At 46.2% G+C, this 14,448-nt stretch overlaps 1 protein-coding gene across 1 annotated transcript in view; it reads right to left on the reverse strand.

Annotated features, from left to right (window-relative positions):
* LOC132398382 (protein-methionine sulfoxide oxidase mical3a-like) overlaps positions 1–14,448 on the reverse strand; it is a 312,801-nt gene that overhangs the window by 125,562 nt on the left and 172,791 nt on the right. Inside the window, exon 15 of the mRNA XM_059977725.1 lies at positions 8,918–9,013. Coding sequence (XP_059833708.1) covers positions 8,918–9,013 — 96 coding nt within the window. The remainder of the gene's footprint in view (positions 1–8,917; positions 9,014–14,448) is intronic.

The following is a 14,448-nucleotide window of genomic DNA, read 5'->3' on the forward strand; positions in this document are numbered from 1 at the left end:
TGAGTCACGACCACAGCCACACAGCTAGCGAGTGCACGGCACATACCTGTTTTATGGAAGAGCTTTAAAGTGCGGCAAACATTCATTGCAACACACAAAGGTCAGTGTGATATCTAGCACCTGTAACACACAACCGAGTGCGTGCATTTACTCACTCCATGCTGTTATGAGGCGGCACTAAGTGACAAAGCCATCGAGCTATACTGAGCAGAGACATGCTGCCTGTACCTGTCGGAGATCACTGAGGGATTCTACAGGGAGAGACACAGGGGTCTGCTCGGCAACTTGCTGTGTGTCTGCTGCCTCACCCTCAACCTGAAGAACAGAGGGAGATGGTCAAATACTCATCACTGGGGGGGGGGGGGGGGGGGCGTAAAGCTGCAGGGACAGGCAAAGCACATGGAAGTGTGGCATATGGTCTGAGTATTGAGCAAAGGAGAGAGGGTCTTGGACTCCACTGCTCACAGGACTGGAGTTTCCAGCTGAGAAATATCACTGGACATTGCATCTGGTGCAGACACTGCTTGTGCTGGGCTGTGCAGGAGAGGTCACTTCAGGTCAGTGTGTGCTCGATGGATGCTCCCTCTGCACCAACGCACATTCCCAGAAGACGTGCGGCAGTACTTGGTGCAGATCGCCCTAACCCCACCACCTGATACAAACCGCGGCGTGTTAACAGTCAGTTAGAAACAAAGAGACCTCTCTCTACAGTGACCCATTTAACACTTCTAGGGAAGGGTTAGAAGCTTCTTGCATGCTGCCCATCTGACACTCCGGGGGCAAACTGTGCACGGGCCACTCCTCTGGCAGCAGGAGCGGGGCTGTGCAACAGAGTGAGACACAGAGTACGCGCGGGATCAACAAGGTAAAAGCCATTCAACTGACACACAGATCGACATGAAGGTTAGAGTGGGGTTCTCCAGAGGTGGTAAGGGCTGAAGAATTCCCTAGGTCAGACAATAAAACAAATTTCTGCGAGTCCACTGGGAAAAATCAAAGCCTGTTGTCTGCAAACTTTAGTCAGCCGGAGGCCTGTCCTGGGTTTGAGACCTGTGTATGTGCACAGGTGGGAGGAGGAACGGGGCTTGTTTTGCTGTTGTTGTGTTCGATGTTGTTCTGCTAGGCATTGTGAGCATGCTACATTTGTGCCGGAGTGTGTGGTGACACTTGAGGGCTGCCCCCAGCACACCCATGGGAGTTAATGCAAATGACGCAATCACTGTATGTTTGATGTACGCATGACAACATAAAGTTGAATTTTAAATCTGAAAAGCAAGGAGACCCACGGGAAGCAGTGAGGAGGGGAATTGCGAGCAGGACCACAGGTCATGAGCGAAAGCCGGAAACAAGCAGGTGAACTAGTACCGCCATGTAGTGACATCACCTGTCTGCAACGGAGTGGGCCCGGAACTGGCCAGGGAAGCATTACAATCTTCCTGGGAATAACTTGTAACTGCTGCATGTCTCCTCTCTTAGGTCAGAAAGATGAGGAGAGAAAACAGGCATTAGGCAACAGTAATACTCAGTCTGCTGCTGATAAGGAGTGGCAGCAAGTCAGACCAATTACTCCTCACACTCTGTACTCCTGATGGTGCAGGACGCAGGAATGGACAAGAATACCCAGTGCATGTTTCCACTTTCACCTCTTCTCCCCACTCCCATCAGGTAGAAGATACAAAACCCTGAAAGCCCATATCACCAGGGTAAAGGACAACTTTTATCCCATCGTAAGCAGATTCCTGAATGGACCTCTTGTACAATAAGATGGACTTTTGGCCTCAGTATCTATAGCGGCACGGTTCGCACAATGTTTTACAAAACCAGCAACCCAGGTTCACATCCAGCCACTGTCTGTAAGGAGTTTGTCCATTCTTCTGTGACTGTGTGGGTTTCCTCTAAGTGCTCCAGTTTCCTCCCATAGTCCAAATGCATTCCAGTTGTCAGGTTATACGGTTATTATAAATTGTCCTGTGATCAGGTTTAAATTGGGAGTTGCTGGGTGGTGCAGCTCAAAGGGCACGAATGGAATGGATAGATTGATAAGTAAACAGCAAATAAATAGGAAAAAATACTGTTCCTTGTTTGATCTTCCACCTTATCGTCTAACTGCACTGTCTCTGCAGCTGTTACACTTAATTCTGCATTGTTGTTTTACCTTATTCTAGCTCAATGCATTGTGTATTGATTTGAACTGTATGAACAGTATGCAAGACAAGCTTTTCAGGACAATAGTAAAACAATCAATACGACAGAGTATGTAAAGTCAAAAAGGTTGATACTAGTGTTTCAGGCTAACCCCCTCTAGTTCACAGCATCAATGTATCAGCAGTTTTTTTACATGGCAGTTTAAGCTTATCACTTTCTTCCAGCATGCCCAGAGTACAGTACATCACCCCTTTCCCTGCCTGTACAAATAAATCATTAACATTACAGCCACTACTGAGCTCCTAAACTGAAGCGGAGAATGATTTACTGGTTGCTGTTCAATGAAGAGCTGCGGGTAATGTTCAAATGCATTCTGATGACATCCTCTTCGCTTGGGTTTGCATGCTGAAGGATCTCACTAAGTGCACTTCCAGTGCTGATATGTTCACGCTCCCAGGGAGGGTGAATGTGCCATTGAACAGGCTGGTACAATGGGATTAAGAGTAGAGGTGTGCCTAGGAATGTGTTCACTCTTCCAGTGAAGAGTTTGTGTTTCGTCCCTCTGCCTGAGGTAGGGATGCTCTTGTGATGAAAGGTTTGGCTGGGAGCGTGCATTGGCAAACATCCAGTCAGGGATGGCAGGGAGCAAGATAGCGGCACAGTAGTCAAGCACCGAGGGCAGAAGGTAAACAGAGCAAGGCAAGACAAACACAAGGAAACAAAACAAGGGATAATTAAGACTTACTTAAAAATATGATGCCTTTGTTTGAAAATAGGATGATTTGGGATTTAGAAGGTGCTTTAACACCCAGTTGACAAGAGTAATTCACATTGAGAGGTAAATGGTTCAGGAAATGGTTCACAGTCAGCAGACCTCTCATCCTTATCAATCTTCCTGGAGCAAAATGAACTTGCAAAGTTTGGATAAATTTCAAAGGGGGTTACCAGTGTCACCTTACATTATCTAGGGTCTCCAAGCTCTGATATTATGTTTTGACCTCAAACCCAAACCAAGTTTCTGCTGTCTTGACACCTCTTCTGCTTCTCTGAAGAGTGGAAGTCTACCAGACCAAGAGCTGAGGGTTGGGAAGTGACTGCTTCCTTCAGAGCCCCGAACTTTGGTAAATGTTTATAGCTTCCAGCGTGCAGAGTACTCCAGCTGTGTTTTGTGAAGTTGGAAATAGGCCAATGAAGGCAGGTGCGACAAGCTCAGGAGGACACATTAGTTGGCAGGGGTGAGTCTGGCTGGAGAGCTGTTTCCACACCATATAACTCGAACTCTTCTCTATCTGTGATATCTGTTGATAGACCAGTGGTGCAACACGATCCTAAAAGCACATCTCATACACTGACAACGTGATGAAAAGTCGAAGCATTACTGCCCTTTCTGCCTCCACAAATGCTGCCTGACCTGCTGAGTATTTCCGAGACCTCCTTTCCCATTATGGCCCTGCAGAGCACCATTTTCTCTGGCCATTTCCCAACATTAATAAGACCATAATAAGAGCAGATTTAGGCCATCTGGCCTCTGCAGTCTGCTCCACCATTCATTCACAGCTGGTTTTATTACCCCTCTCAACCCCATTCTTCTGCCTTCTCCTCATAATCTTTAACACCCTTGCTAATCAAGAACCCATTAACTTCTGCTTTAAATGTACTCAATGACGCCCTCCACAGCCACCTGTGGCAATGAAATCCACAGGTTCACCAACTTTTGGCTTAAAAACTTCCTCATCATCTCTGTTCTAAAGGAATGTCCGTGTATTCTGAGGCGGTGCCCTTTGATCCTAGACCGTCCATTATTGGAAACGTCTTTTCCACATCCACTCTATCAAGGCTTTTCAGTATTCAGTAGGTTTCAGTGAGATCCCCCTTCATTCTTCTAAACTCCAGTGACTACAGGTCAAGAGGCATCAACTGCTCCTTTAGAAGACTCCACCACTTTGTTGTAAAGGCATCTTCAGGACTTGAGTGCTGAGTAGCCAATTATACTCAGTCATGTTGTACGGTACAACTCACCTTCAACATATCCCTAGACTCTATTTGCATATTTTACATCTTCTGCTACTCTTACTCCCTCCAATATCTCTCAGCTCTCCACAAACGCTGAAGGAACTCAGCAACTCAGGCAGCATCTACCGAAGGAAATTAAACACTCGATACTTTGGGTGAGACGTTTCATCAGTCATGATGAAGGAGCTCGGCTTGAAACATTGTCTGCTTATTCCCCTCCATAGGTCTCCCTGACTTGCTAAATTCCTTCTGCATTCTGTGTGTGCTGTTCAAGATTTCCAACATCTGTAGCATCTCTTGTGTTTTTGAACTCTCTTTATTCTTGAAACCACCAAGATCCTCATCATTGCTAACATCAATGACATAGGTACACTTCTTCCTATTACTTTTCCATAGCAACCAACTTCTCACTGCTCCACTGCCTGTCACTTACTGCTGATCTGTCCCCATATCCGTATCCTTTCACATCTCTAACGTTCCTTGTTACTCATTTTCAAACTTTAGCCAGACATTGGTACCACTGATCTTGTACCTCTGTGTAACCCCTGATAAAAAAAAAGGCACAGGTTTCAGCATACATCCAGGAAGGAACCATCAGGGAATCGATGAAGGAGCCATCACCATTTCACACCATCCCAGGAAACATCTGGTGTATCCTAATCTGCCTTCTTTCCAATGAATATTTTGTCTCTGTTCAATGCATTCGTAGATGCCTTCTGAAGTAGTTTTTACTGCAACCAACCTTTTATTTGGCATCCTATCAAATACTCACTAAATATTCCCACCCCTCTGCAAACACTCCTCCCTTATGTAAATCTCCACCAGATTCCAGAATACCTTTCCAAAATTCCATTACTAATTTAGAAACTTTTTCTGCTGTCCCACATTACTTCACCATTTTGGGTTGTACATTCTATAAACTACTTGCAGTTCCACTGTTATAACCCATTTTACTGTGATCCATCTCCTAGCTGGAAACCTGCTCCTGTTCCATCTTTGAAAGGGGTGGCACAGGTAGAGAAGAAGTTTAAGAAGCTATTTCCATTTGTTACCTGGTGTACGGAGTATAAGTGTAGGGAATTCCTGATACAACTTTAGTGTGGTCACGCTATAGAAAGGAATGAGAATCTGATTTATTATCACTGTAGATATTAAGAAGCAGCTCCCAATCTACTTTTACCAGGTCCTGTCAAAAGCACTGAAATTGGTCTTCTCCTCCAACTTAGAACCGAATAAGCAGAAAATCCTCATCCCTCTCCATAACTATCTTGAAACTTACAGAATCATGATTGCTCTTCCCAAATTGCTCCCCCACTGAAACTTACCCTACTTGCCCAAATTCATTCCCCGAGATTATGTCCAGTAGAGGCCCTCCTCATGTAGGTCCATTTCTCTATCGGCTCACAAATAAAATTCTCTGGATGTACTTTACAAATTCTACCCTATCCAAGCACTAAGGAAATCCTAGAGGCTTGGCTGGATTCGAACATGGATATTGCATTTAAACTGTCTACACGATACGGAAGCCAGAGCACCACAATATGGAGAGCAAGCTGTTGCCCTTGCAGCAGATGAATTCAAAGGAGACTAATACAGCTTGTCACCAGCGGCATCACAGGAATTGCCAGTCAGCTTTGAACTCCATGTAGGGTCTCCAGCTCTGGACTTTTCTTGGGGTTTACTCACAGAACCTTTCCCATGAGTGGGTACAGCTGCAAGGCAGGTTTGAGATCAGAGATTTTCTTCTCCTAGATGAGCTGCCAACCATGGCTGACAAGCCCCATCTGCCTGAATCGACTGGCTTTAAGATGCCAGTAACCCACCTTTGCCCCTTCTCCTGTTAGTAGCAATGGTTCCACTGGACTTAGTAGCTAAGCCACACATAGAGGCCAGGAGATGGACTTGGTTGTAAGAAGCTATTTGAGACACATGCTAATAGGTAGTGGAGCTTATTCCTATTACCTCCCCCAGCTATGACAACCTTAAGTAACCAGGGTAATCAGAGAAGTTAAAATCCCCCATTACTATAACCCTATTTCTCTTTCGCCTCTGTGTGATTTGCCTATATAGCTGCTCCTCTATCTCCCACTGTCATTTGTGAGGGGCCTGTAACAAAACCCGAGTAAAGTGATAAACTCTTTGCTCTTTCTAATTTCTACCCAAATGTCCTTATTAATTATTTTTAACAAAGTAGCCTCGCTGCTTCCCTGGGCAGAGAGTTCCACAGATTCACTACTCTCTGGGAAAAGCAGTTTCTCTTCATCTCTGTGCTGTCTACTCCTCCAAATCTGGAGGTTGTGTCCTCTCATCTTCATCTCATTCTAAAGTGAATTAGATGCCAGAGGATGCCACATGGCACCTCCAGCTGGCTCTGTCAGTCAAGGGCTGACCTGACTATCATTCTTCTCCTTCGGGGTCTCAGCTTTTCATTGTTCCGATCCAGGGAGCCGCTATATCTGGGAGTCTGCAGGCTGGAATCCTCCACCAGACTGAGTCCAAAGGGGGTGGAAATACAAGAACACAAGGGATTCTGCAGATGCTGGAAACCTCAAACAACACACACAAAATGCTGGAGGGGAATTAACAGCTGATGCTTCAAGCCAAGACCCTTCATCAGGACTGGAAATGTGGGTGGATAGGGGAGGGGGAATGAGATTCGGAGGTGATAGGTGGAAGGTGTAAGGGGTTGAAGAAGGAATCTAATGGGAGAGGAGAGTGGACTATGAGAGAAAGGGGAGGAGGAGGAGAATCAGAGGAAGGTGATAGGCAGGTGAGGAGAAGAGAAGGGGTGAGAGGGAGAGGGTAACCAGAATGGGTAATAGAAAAGGGGGGGTGGGGTGAATAATTACTGGAAGTTGAAGAAGTGCGATGATCATGTCCTCGGGTTGTAAGCTGCCTAGATGGAATATGAGGTGTTGCTCCTCCATCACTGGAGCCTGTTTAAATTCTATCTGTATGTTTCTGTCACACTTATACAACAGTTGAATTCCCAGAGGGATATCATATTCCAGTTGTGGACTCTGCTCTGTGGCATACACCACTGTGGATACGCTGTTCCAAACTGATTTGAAGCCCAAACGTGCATTTTATTTAGCACAATAGTTATTGCCATGTTTTGACCCAGCAATGACTTTGTTTAAGATCAGCTTAACAAACGACTGTGGGAAGAACTGGTTGAAGATTGCACAGACACACACTCTCTCCATCTCTCACAACCACATACTCTTACACACACACACAAACCCACAGAAGCTGACGGTTAGAGGCAAGCCGTGGATTGTGTGGCTGAAGGATTCCCACTGACCAGGGCAGGTTCACGGTCAGACTTTTGGATTGCGTGTGCTTCCTGATCTGGGAGCTGACTGCTGGTCAAGAGACAGTGTCTGGAAGCACTGTGTGAACCAAGGACAGAGGAGCAGTGTGCTCACTGGTTAAATGAACCTCTAGACTTTGTTGTATCTCACCCTAGCACTACTACATCTGCTCCATCTCCTTCTTCAGGGTGGTATCCAATAGTCCATACACCTTGACTGAGGCCAACCGATGTGTTCAGTGCAACAGAAATGTCCAGCTTTTATTTTCTACGTTTATAAAACTAAGGATCCACAATAATTGCAGCCTGGGCCTCCACACAGACCCTTCGGGTAATACATACCACACACCCTCAGTCGGAGTAAGAACCTACAAGCAATGCCTTTTCAAATTACACAAGGTTCCCATTACTCCCACAGTATCAAGTTGTCCATTGTTCTATCAGAATCAATTGTCACTGACTTATATAAAATTTGTCGTTTGCCAAAGTCCTGACTTATTCAGTCAGATTCCAAACTTTGTGTGCGTGTGTATGTTGGGAGGATGGAGTGTGAGCATGTGAGAGTGAGAGAGTGAATGTGCATGAGAGAAGGAGAGTGTGTGTTTGTGTATTTTGAGAGGATAGAGTCTGTCTGTGTTGAGAGATCAGACTGGGTGTGGGCACGTGTTGAGAGGTTGGAGCATGTATGTGATTGTGTATTTTGAGGATGGTGTGTGTGAGTACATGCAAGAGTGTGTGATGGGAAAATGGAGAGTACATGTGTATCTCACTGATCACACATGTATAAAGTGCACCTTCACACACACACACGTGTCTGCTTGTGACTGGAGTTACAGGCTCAGAATGAGGCAGTAGCCATGCAGAATCAAGAGGAGAAAATTCCTCATCCAAGGATTCACCATCCTCCAGGTATCTCAGCCCAAGCTTCACTCTGTCCATTCACTGGTGAGAATGACAGACTTGCAGAGAGAATTACACACACAACGGTCACCATCTCACTGAAGGGTGCAGCAGTCATAAGGGCTGATGTTTAGAAGACTGAGGGGCAGCTCACTGTAACCTGCTAAGCATTGAAAGGTATAGATAGAGTAGATGTGAAGGGGATCAGGGGCACAGCTTCAGAACAGAAGGATGTCCCGTCAGAACAGAGACAAGAAGGGATTTCTTTAGCAAGAGGAAGGTGAAATTTTGGAATTCATTGCCACATGTGAATTTGGAGGCCAAGTCATTATGTACATGTAGAGCAGAGGTAGATAGGTTCACATAAGGGTGTCAAAGGTTACGAAGAGAATAGGGTTGAGAGGGATAATAAATCAGCCGTGATGGAATGGCGGGACAGGCTCAATGAGCCAAATGGCCTAATTCTGCTCCAATGTCTTACAGCTACCTCCCATGTTTCCTCACTGAACATATGTGGTCCCACACACCCAAATCATCCACCGTTACCTGACTCTTCAATCCACCGACATTGACCTCGGACCTGGAGAGGAGCTTGTCAGTTATGGTTTTGATGTTTCCCCTCTGGTGCACATCCCGCTCCTCCTACAGAGAGCAACGCATGGAGGAAAGCAGGTGGTTAACATAACAATACTACAGGACCAACAAGGAGTTTGTACATTCTTCCTGTGACTGCCCGGGTTTCCTCTGGAGGCTCCGCCTTCCACCCACATTCCAAAGTACGCGTTAGTCAGTTAATTGGTCATGAGTATAATTGGCTAATGTGGGCTCACTGGGTCAGAAGGGGCTGCTACTGTGCTGCATCTCTAAAGTAAAACTAAATAAAACAGTGAAACATAGACACAAGAGATTCTGCAGATGCTGGAAATTCACACAAAATGCAGGAGAAACACAGGAAGGGCATGACAGAATTCCTTCAGCACTTTGTGAGTGTGCTGCTCTTAAAACAGCGAAACATCACCTCCACCACCCAGAGCACACACAACTGGTTGTATGTGGCCTCTGCAGCTGCTCCACATCTTTCCAGCACTGGGCTTGCTCTGGAGCCACAGTCTCCGTTACCCAGGCCTGAGCCTGACCTTCTGGATTTCCAGGAGGCAGTTCAGGGAGGCCTGCACCCCAACACTGGGAATGACTGTGTGTGTGGGCAGCTGTACTCACTACTCTGTATGTGCCATACTAATGAGATTTACACTCCTTCTCAACCAGTACATAAAACGTAGAGCACTGCAATACAGGAACAGGCTGTCTGGTCCACTGTGTCTGTGCTGACCATGGCCCATTTCAAACTATTCCCATCGGCCTGCCCATGTTCTACACCCGTTCCCTGCCTGACTAAATGTCCCTTACACATTGCTATAGTATCTACATCCAGCACCTCTCCAGGCAGTCTGTTATAGGGGCCAACCACTCACTGAGTACAAAAAGACTTGCCTCATAAATCTCTTTTAAATGTTTCCCTCTTCCTCACTCTCAACCCATTTCCTCTAGTATTTGACATGTCCACCCTAGAAGAAAGCACTCTGACCATCTGCCCTGTCTATGCCTTGCATAATTTTATAAACTCTAAAGATTAAGGATGAGCTTTATTGGTCACATGTACATTGAAACATGCAGTCAATCTGCATTAGGAATAATTCGGAAAACGTGTAGCTTGGTTGGTTGAAGGTTGGGTTGAGTTGTTCTCTGACCTTGACAATTTCCTTGCAAGCATTTCATCACCGAGTGAGGAATCATCATTGTGCATTGTGGTCTAGAATTTTGCCTGCATTAGCTCACGAATAGGATCGAGGTTTTCTGCTACAATTCTATAAACAAACACATAGACTTCGATCCTATTTAAGAGCTGATGCAGGCAAACTTCCAGATCACAATGCACCAAGTTCACCACACAGTGACAAGATTTCCTCTCCATATTATAAATGAGTTTCTGAAATGATGACAAATCAGCTGATTGAAAAGTATATAAAAGCCAAGCATTTGGAGGACAAACCACCCTCAACGGCACACTGACGATGTCTTCTCGCAGGGTGACATAACATTTGCAAATAACTGCCAAGTGGGAGAACAACTCAACCCAACCAGTCAAATGCACTATTTCCACCAATGATCTACAGTCTGAGGATCGTGCTGGGTACAGCCCACAACTGTCACCATGTTTCTGTTGCCAACGTAGCCCACCCATGACTTACTAACCCTAACCAGTAAATCTGTGGAACATAGGAGCATCTTTAGAATGGAGTAAACCCACGTGGTCAAGGGGAGAATGTATAAACTCCATACAGAGAGAGCAATGGGAATCGAACCATGATTGCAGGCACTGTAAAGCATTGTACTAAATGCTATGCTATCATGTTACTCATCCAATAGCCCAGAAAATCTGTGAGTCCATGATCACTCAAGCCATCAGTGCGCTGGATTATTAGAGATTTACAGTACGTTTAGTCAGAGTAGACGAGGGGGACTGCCAGTGGAACCCTGAACTGAATTAAACCTGATGTGTAGAGACAGAAAGAACAGGCGACAGGCTCAGAGTGTAAAGTGGTAACACTGAGAGCCCCACACGGACCAGGCAGTCACTATACACTGGCAAAATGCAGGCAGTGGTCTCTGTACAGAGGGCCACTGGTACGCAGGAGCAGTGGAGTCAGGTATCATTCCGTAAACAGGGTCAGGCGGGGGGGGGGGGGGGGAGAAGAGTCACTCTACACGTGGTCAGGGTTCACCTGGTACCCGAGGCCAAGGGTCAGTGTACACGACGTGGGTGGGAAACCTCTCTTCACGCCGAGAACTAACTCACTTTTCTCCCTGTTGAATATATCATTGTTTTCCGTCTGGCAAGACCCTAAACAGAAACATGGAGGGAGAAGTGAGTAGAGGGAGAAGTCTGCGCTGCAGATCGAGCGTGTAGGGAAGCACAACAGGACGAGGGCTTACACTGGAACACAGCGAGGTCAGAGGTGACTGGTGGTCCTCTCTGTAGGATCAGGGGTCACTGCGAACACAGGTTGAGTGGGGTCAGGGATCATTGTCTGAACAGTGTAAGTGGAGTCAGGTGTCTTGGTGTACAAGGGGTTAAGTGGGGTCAGGACACTGTGAACACAGAATAAACGGGGTCAGGGGACACAGTGTACACACGATGGGGTCAGGGTTCACACTGGACGTGATGTTATCAGGGCTAGGGGTCACTGAACACAAAGTGAATGGATTCAGGGGATCACTTTGAATGGGATCGTGTTACTGTACACAGGGAGATTGGGTTCAGGCGTCACAGTATACACAGAAAGAGTGGAGTCAGAGTGAGTGAGGAGATTTGAATCATTCCACTTGTTTCTCTGTTGAGCTGGACATTGATCCATGTCCTGCATCTTCCTAAAATACAGAAACACAGATACAAACCTGTCAGCCACCTCAGGGTCGTGAGTTCACTGTACAAGGAGACAAAGGATACAGGGTCATTTTACTCGCAGGATCAATGGGGTCAAGTGGTCACTCAGCACAAAAGCTCAGTGTAAATGTCCATAGGGTCAGGGTGAACTGGCCCCTTTAGGTTCAGAACTGGCTCGCCCACAGAAGTCAGTGAGTGGTAGTCGAAAGGACTTAGCCTAGCTGGAGGTCTGTGATCAGTGGCGTTCCGCAGGGACCTCTGCTGTTTGTGTTGAATATAAAAGACCTGGATGAAAACGTAGATAGGTGGGGTAGCACGTTTGCAGATGATATGGAAACCAGTGGTGTAGTGGAGTGTGTAAAAGATTGCCAAAGAATACAGCAGGATTTAGATCAGTTGCAGCTTTGAGCGGAGAAATGTCAAATTGAGTTTAACTTGGTCTAATATGAAGTGAATCACCTTGGTAGATCAAATTAAGTGTTGGTGAGCAGAGGGATCTTGGGGTGCAGGTTCATAGCTCCTTGAAAGTGGCTACACAGGTCGACAGGGTTGTTAAGGCGGCTTATAGAATGCTTGTCTTTATTAGTTGAGGCAATGAGTTCAAAAGTCAGGAAGTTACACTGCAGCTTTATAAAACTCTAGTTAGGCCACATCAGGAGAATTGCATACAGTTCTGGTTGCTCCGTTATAGGAAGGATGTTGAAGCTTTGGAGTGTGTGCAGAGGTTCATCAGGATGTTGCCTGGATTAGAGGGTACGTTAGACAAACCTGTTTTCTCTGGAGCGGCCGAGGCTGAGAGGCAAAAACAGAGTAGACGGACAGCATCTTTTCCCCAGGGTAAAAATATCTAATATCAGAGAGTATGCATTTTAAGGTGAGAGGAGGTAATTTCAAATAAGATGTGAGGGGCAAGTTTTTGTTTTCACACAGAGTAGTGTGCCTGGAATGCACTGCCTGGAGTAGTGGTAAGAGACATTCAGATAGGGACATGAAAATTAGGGAAATGGAATGATATTGTGCAGGCACAAGAGATTAGTTTAGTTAGCCATTTGTTTACTAATTTATTTTGTTCGGCACAATACTGTGGGCTGATGGGCCTGTTCCTGTGCTGTACGGCTCTATGTTCTACATTCTATGCAATACCGTACATGAGGTCAGGGTTTACTCTCTGTACATGTGGCCAGTAAATCGGAGGTCACGCAATACACAGGCTCAGGGGACAATGTACACTAGGTCAGGTTTTTCTCCGAGAAAGCCCTGTTTTCTCAGGGTTAGGGGGTCTGTGGACACTCTATACACAGAGTCAGTAGTCACTCTGTACATAGGCTCAGTGGGTCAGGGGTCACTATTCAGGGTCAATGGTCACTCTATAGACAAGGTCAGAGGTTACAGTAGGTGGGTGGGTGGGATCCTACTCCTCACTTTACACGGGAAACTAACTCATTTGCTTTCCTGCTAACTTCATCATTGTCGCCTGTCTAGCAAAACCCTAAAACAGAAATAGCTTAGATCACACTGGGAGAGGGATCCCAGGATACTGGGTGTGTTGGCAACCATTACAGGAGCACCCCATGTCCAGGTCTCCATCTGTGTGATGTCCTTAAACGTGTGGGGTCCATGCTCACAGCAAGGTTAAAGGTGACTGGTGATCCTCTATTTGGGATTGGGGGTCACCCTGTACATGGAATGATTGGGATCAGGGGTCTCTGTGCACACAGAGCTTTTTTTAAATTATTCGTTTACAGAATATGGGCGTCACCTGCTAAGCCAGCATTTATTGCCCATCCCTAGGTGCCCTTGAGAAGGTGGTGATGAGTTGCCTTCTTGAACCGCTGCAGTCCCTGAGGTGTAGGTACACCCACGGTGCTGTTAGGGAGGGAATTCCATGATTTTGACCCAGCGTCAGTGAAGGAACGGCGATATGTTTCCAAGTCAGGATGGTGAGCAACGTGGAGGGGGATTTCCAAGTGGTGGTGTTCCCAGGTATCTGCTGTTTGTGTCCTTCTAGATGGTAGAGATTGTGGGTCTGGAAGGTGCTGCCTTAGGGACTTGGGTGTGTTGTTACACACTGCTACAACTGTCTGTTGATGGTGGAGGGATTGGATGCTTGTGGAAGGGTACCAATCAAGTGGGCTGCTCTCTACTGGATGGTGTCAAGCTTCTTGAGTGTTGATGGAGCTGCACTCATCCAAACGAGTGGTGAGTATTGCATTACACTCCTGACCTGAGTCTTGTAGATGGTAGACAGGGTTTGGGAAGTCAGGAGATGAGTTACACGCCGCAGGATTCCCAACCTTTGTCCTGCTCTGGTAGCCACGGTGTTTATATGGATAGATCAGTTCAATTTCCTGTCATTTGTAACCCCCAGAATGTTGATAGTATTCAGTGATGGTGATGGAACTGAATGTCAGGGATGATGGTTAGAGCCTCTCTTGTTGGAGATAATCATTGCATGGCACTTGTGTGGCTCGAGTGTTACTTGTCACGTCAGCCCAAGCCCGGATATCATCCAGGTCCTGGTGCATTTGGGTATGAACTGCTTCATTATCTGAGGAATCACGAATGGTGCAGAACATTGTACAGTCATCTGCGAACATCCCCACTTCTGACCTTATGACAGAAGAAAGGTCAT

This window comes from Hypanus sabinus, chromosome 8, assembly GCF_030144855.1.
Source record: "Hypanus sabinus isolate sHypSab1 chromosome 8, sHypSab1.hap1, whole genome shotgun sequence".
Classification (NCBI taxonomy): Eukaryota; Metazoa; Chordata; class Chondrichthyes; order Myliobatiformes; family Dasyatidae; genus Hypanus; species Hypanus sabinus.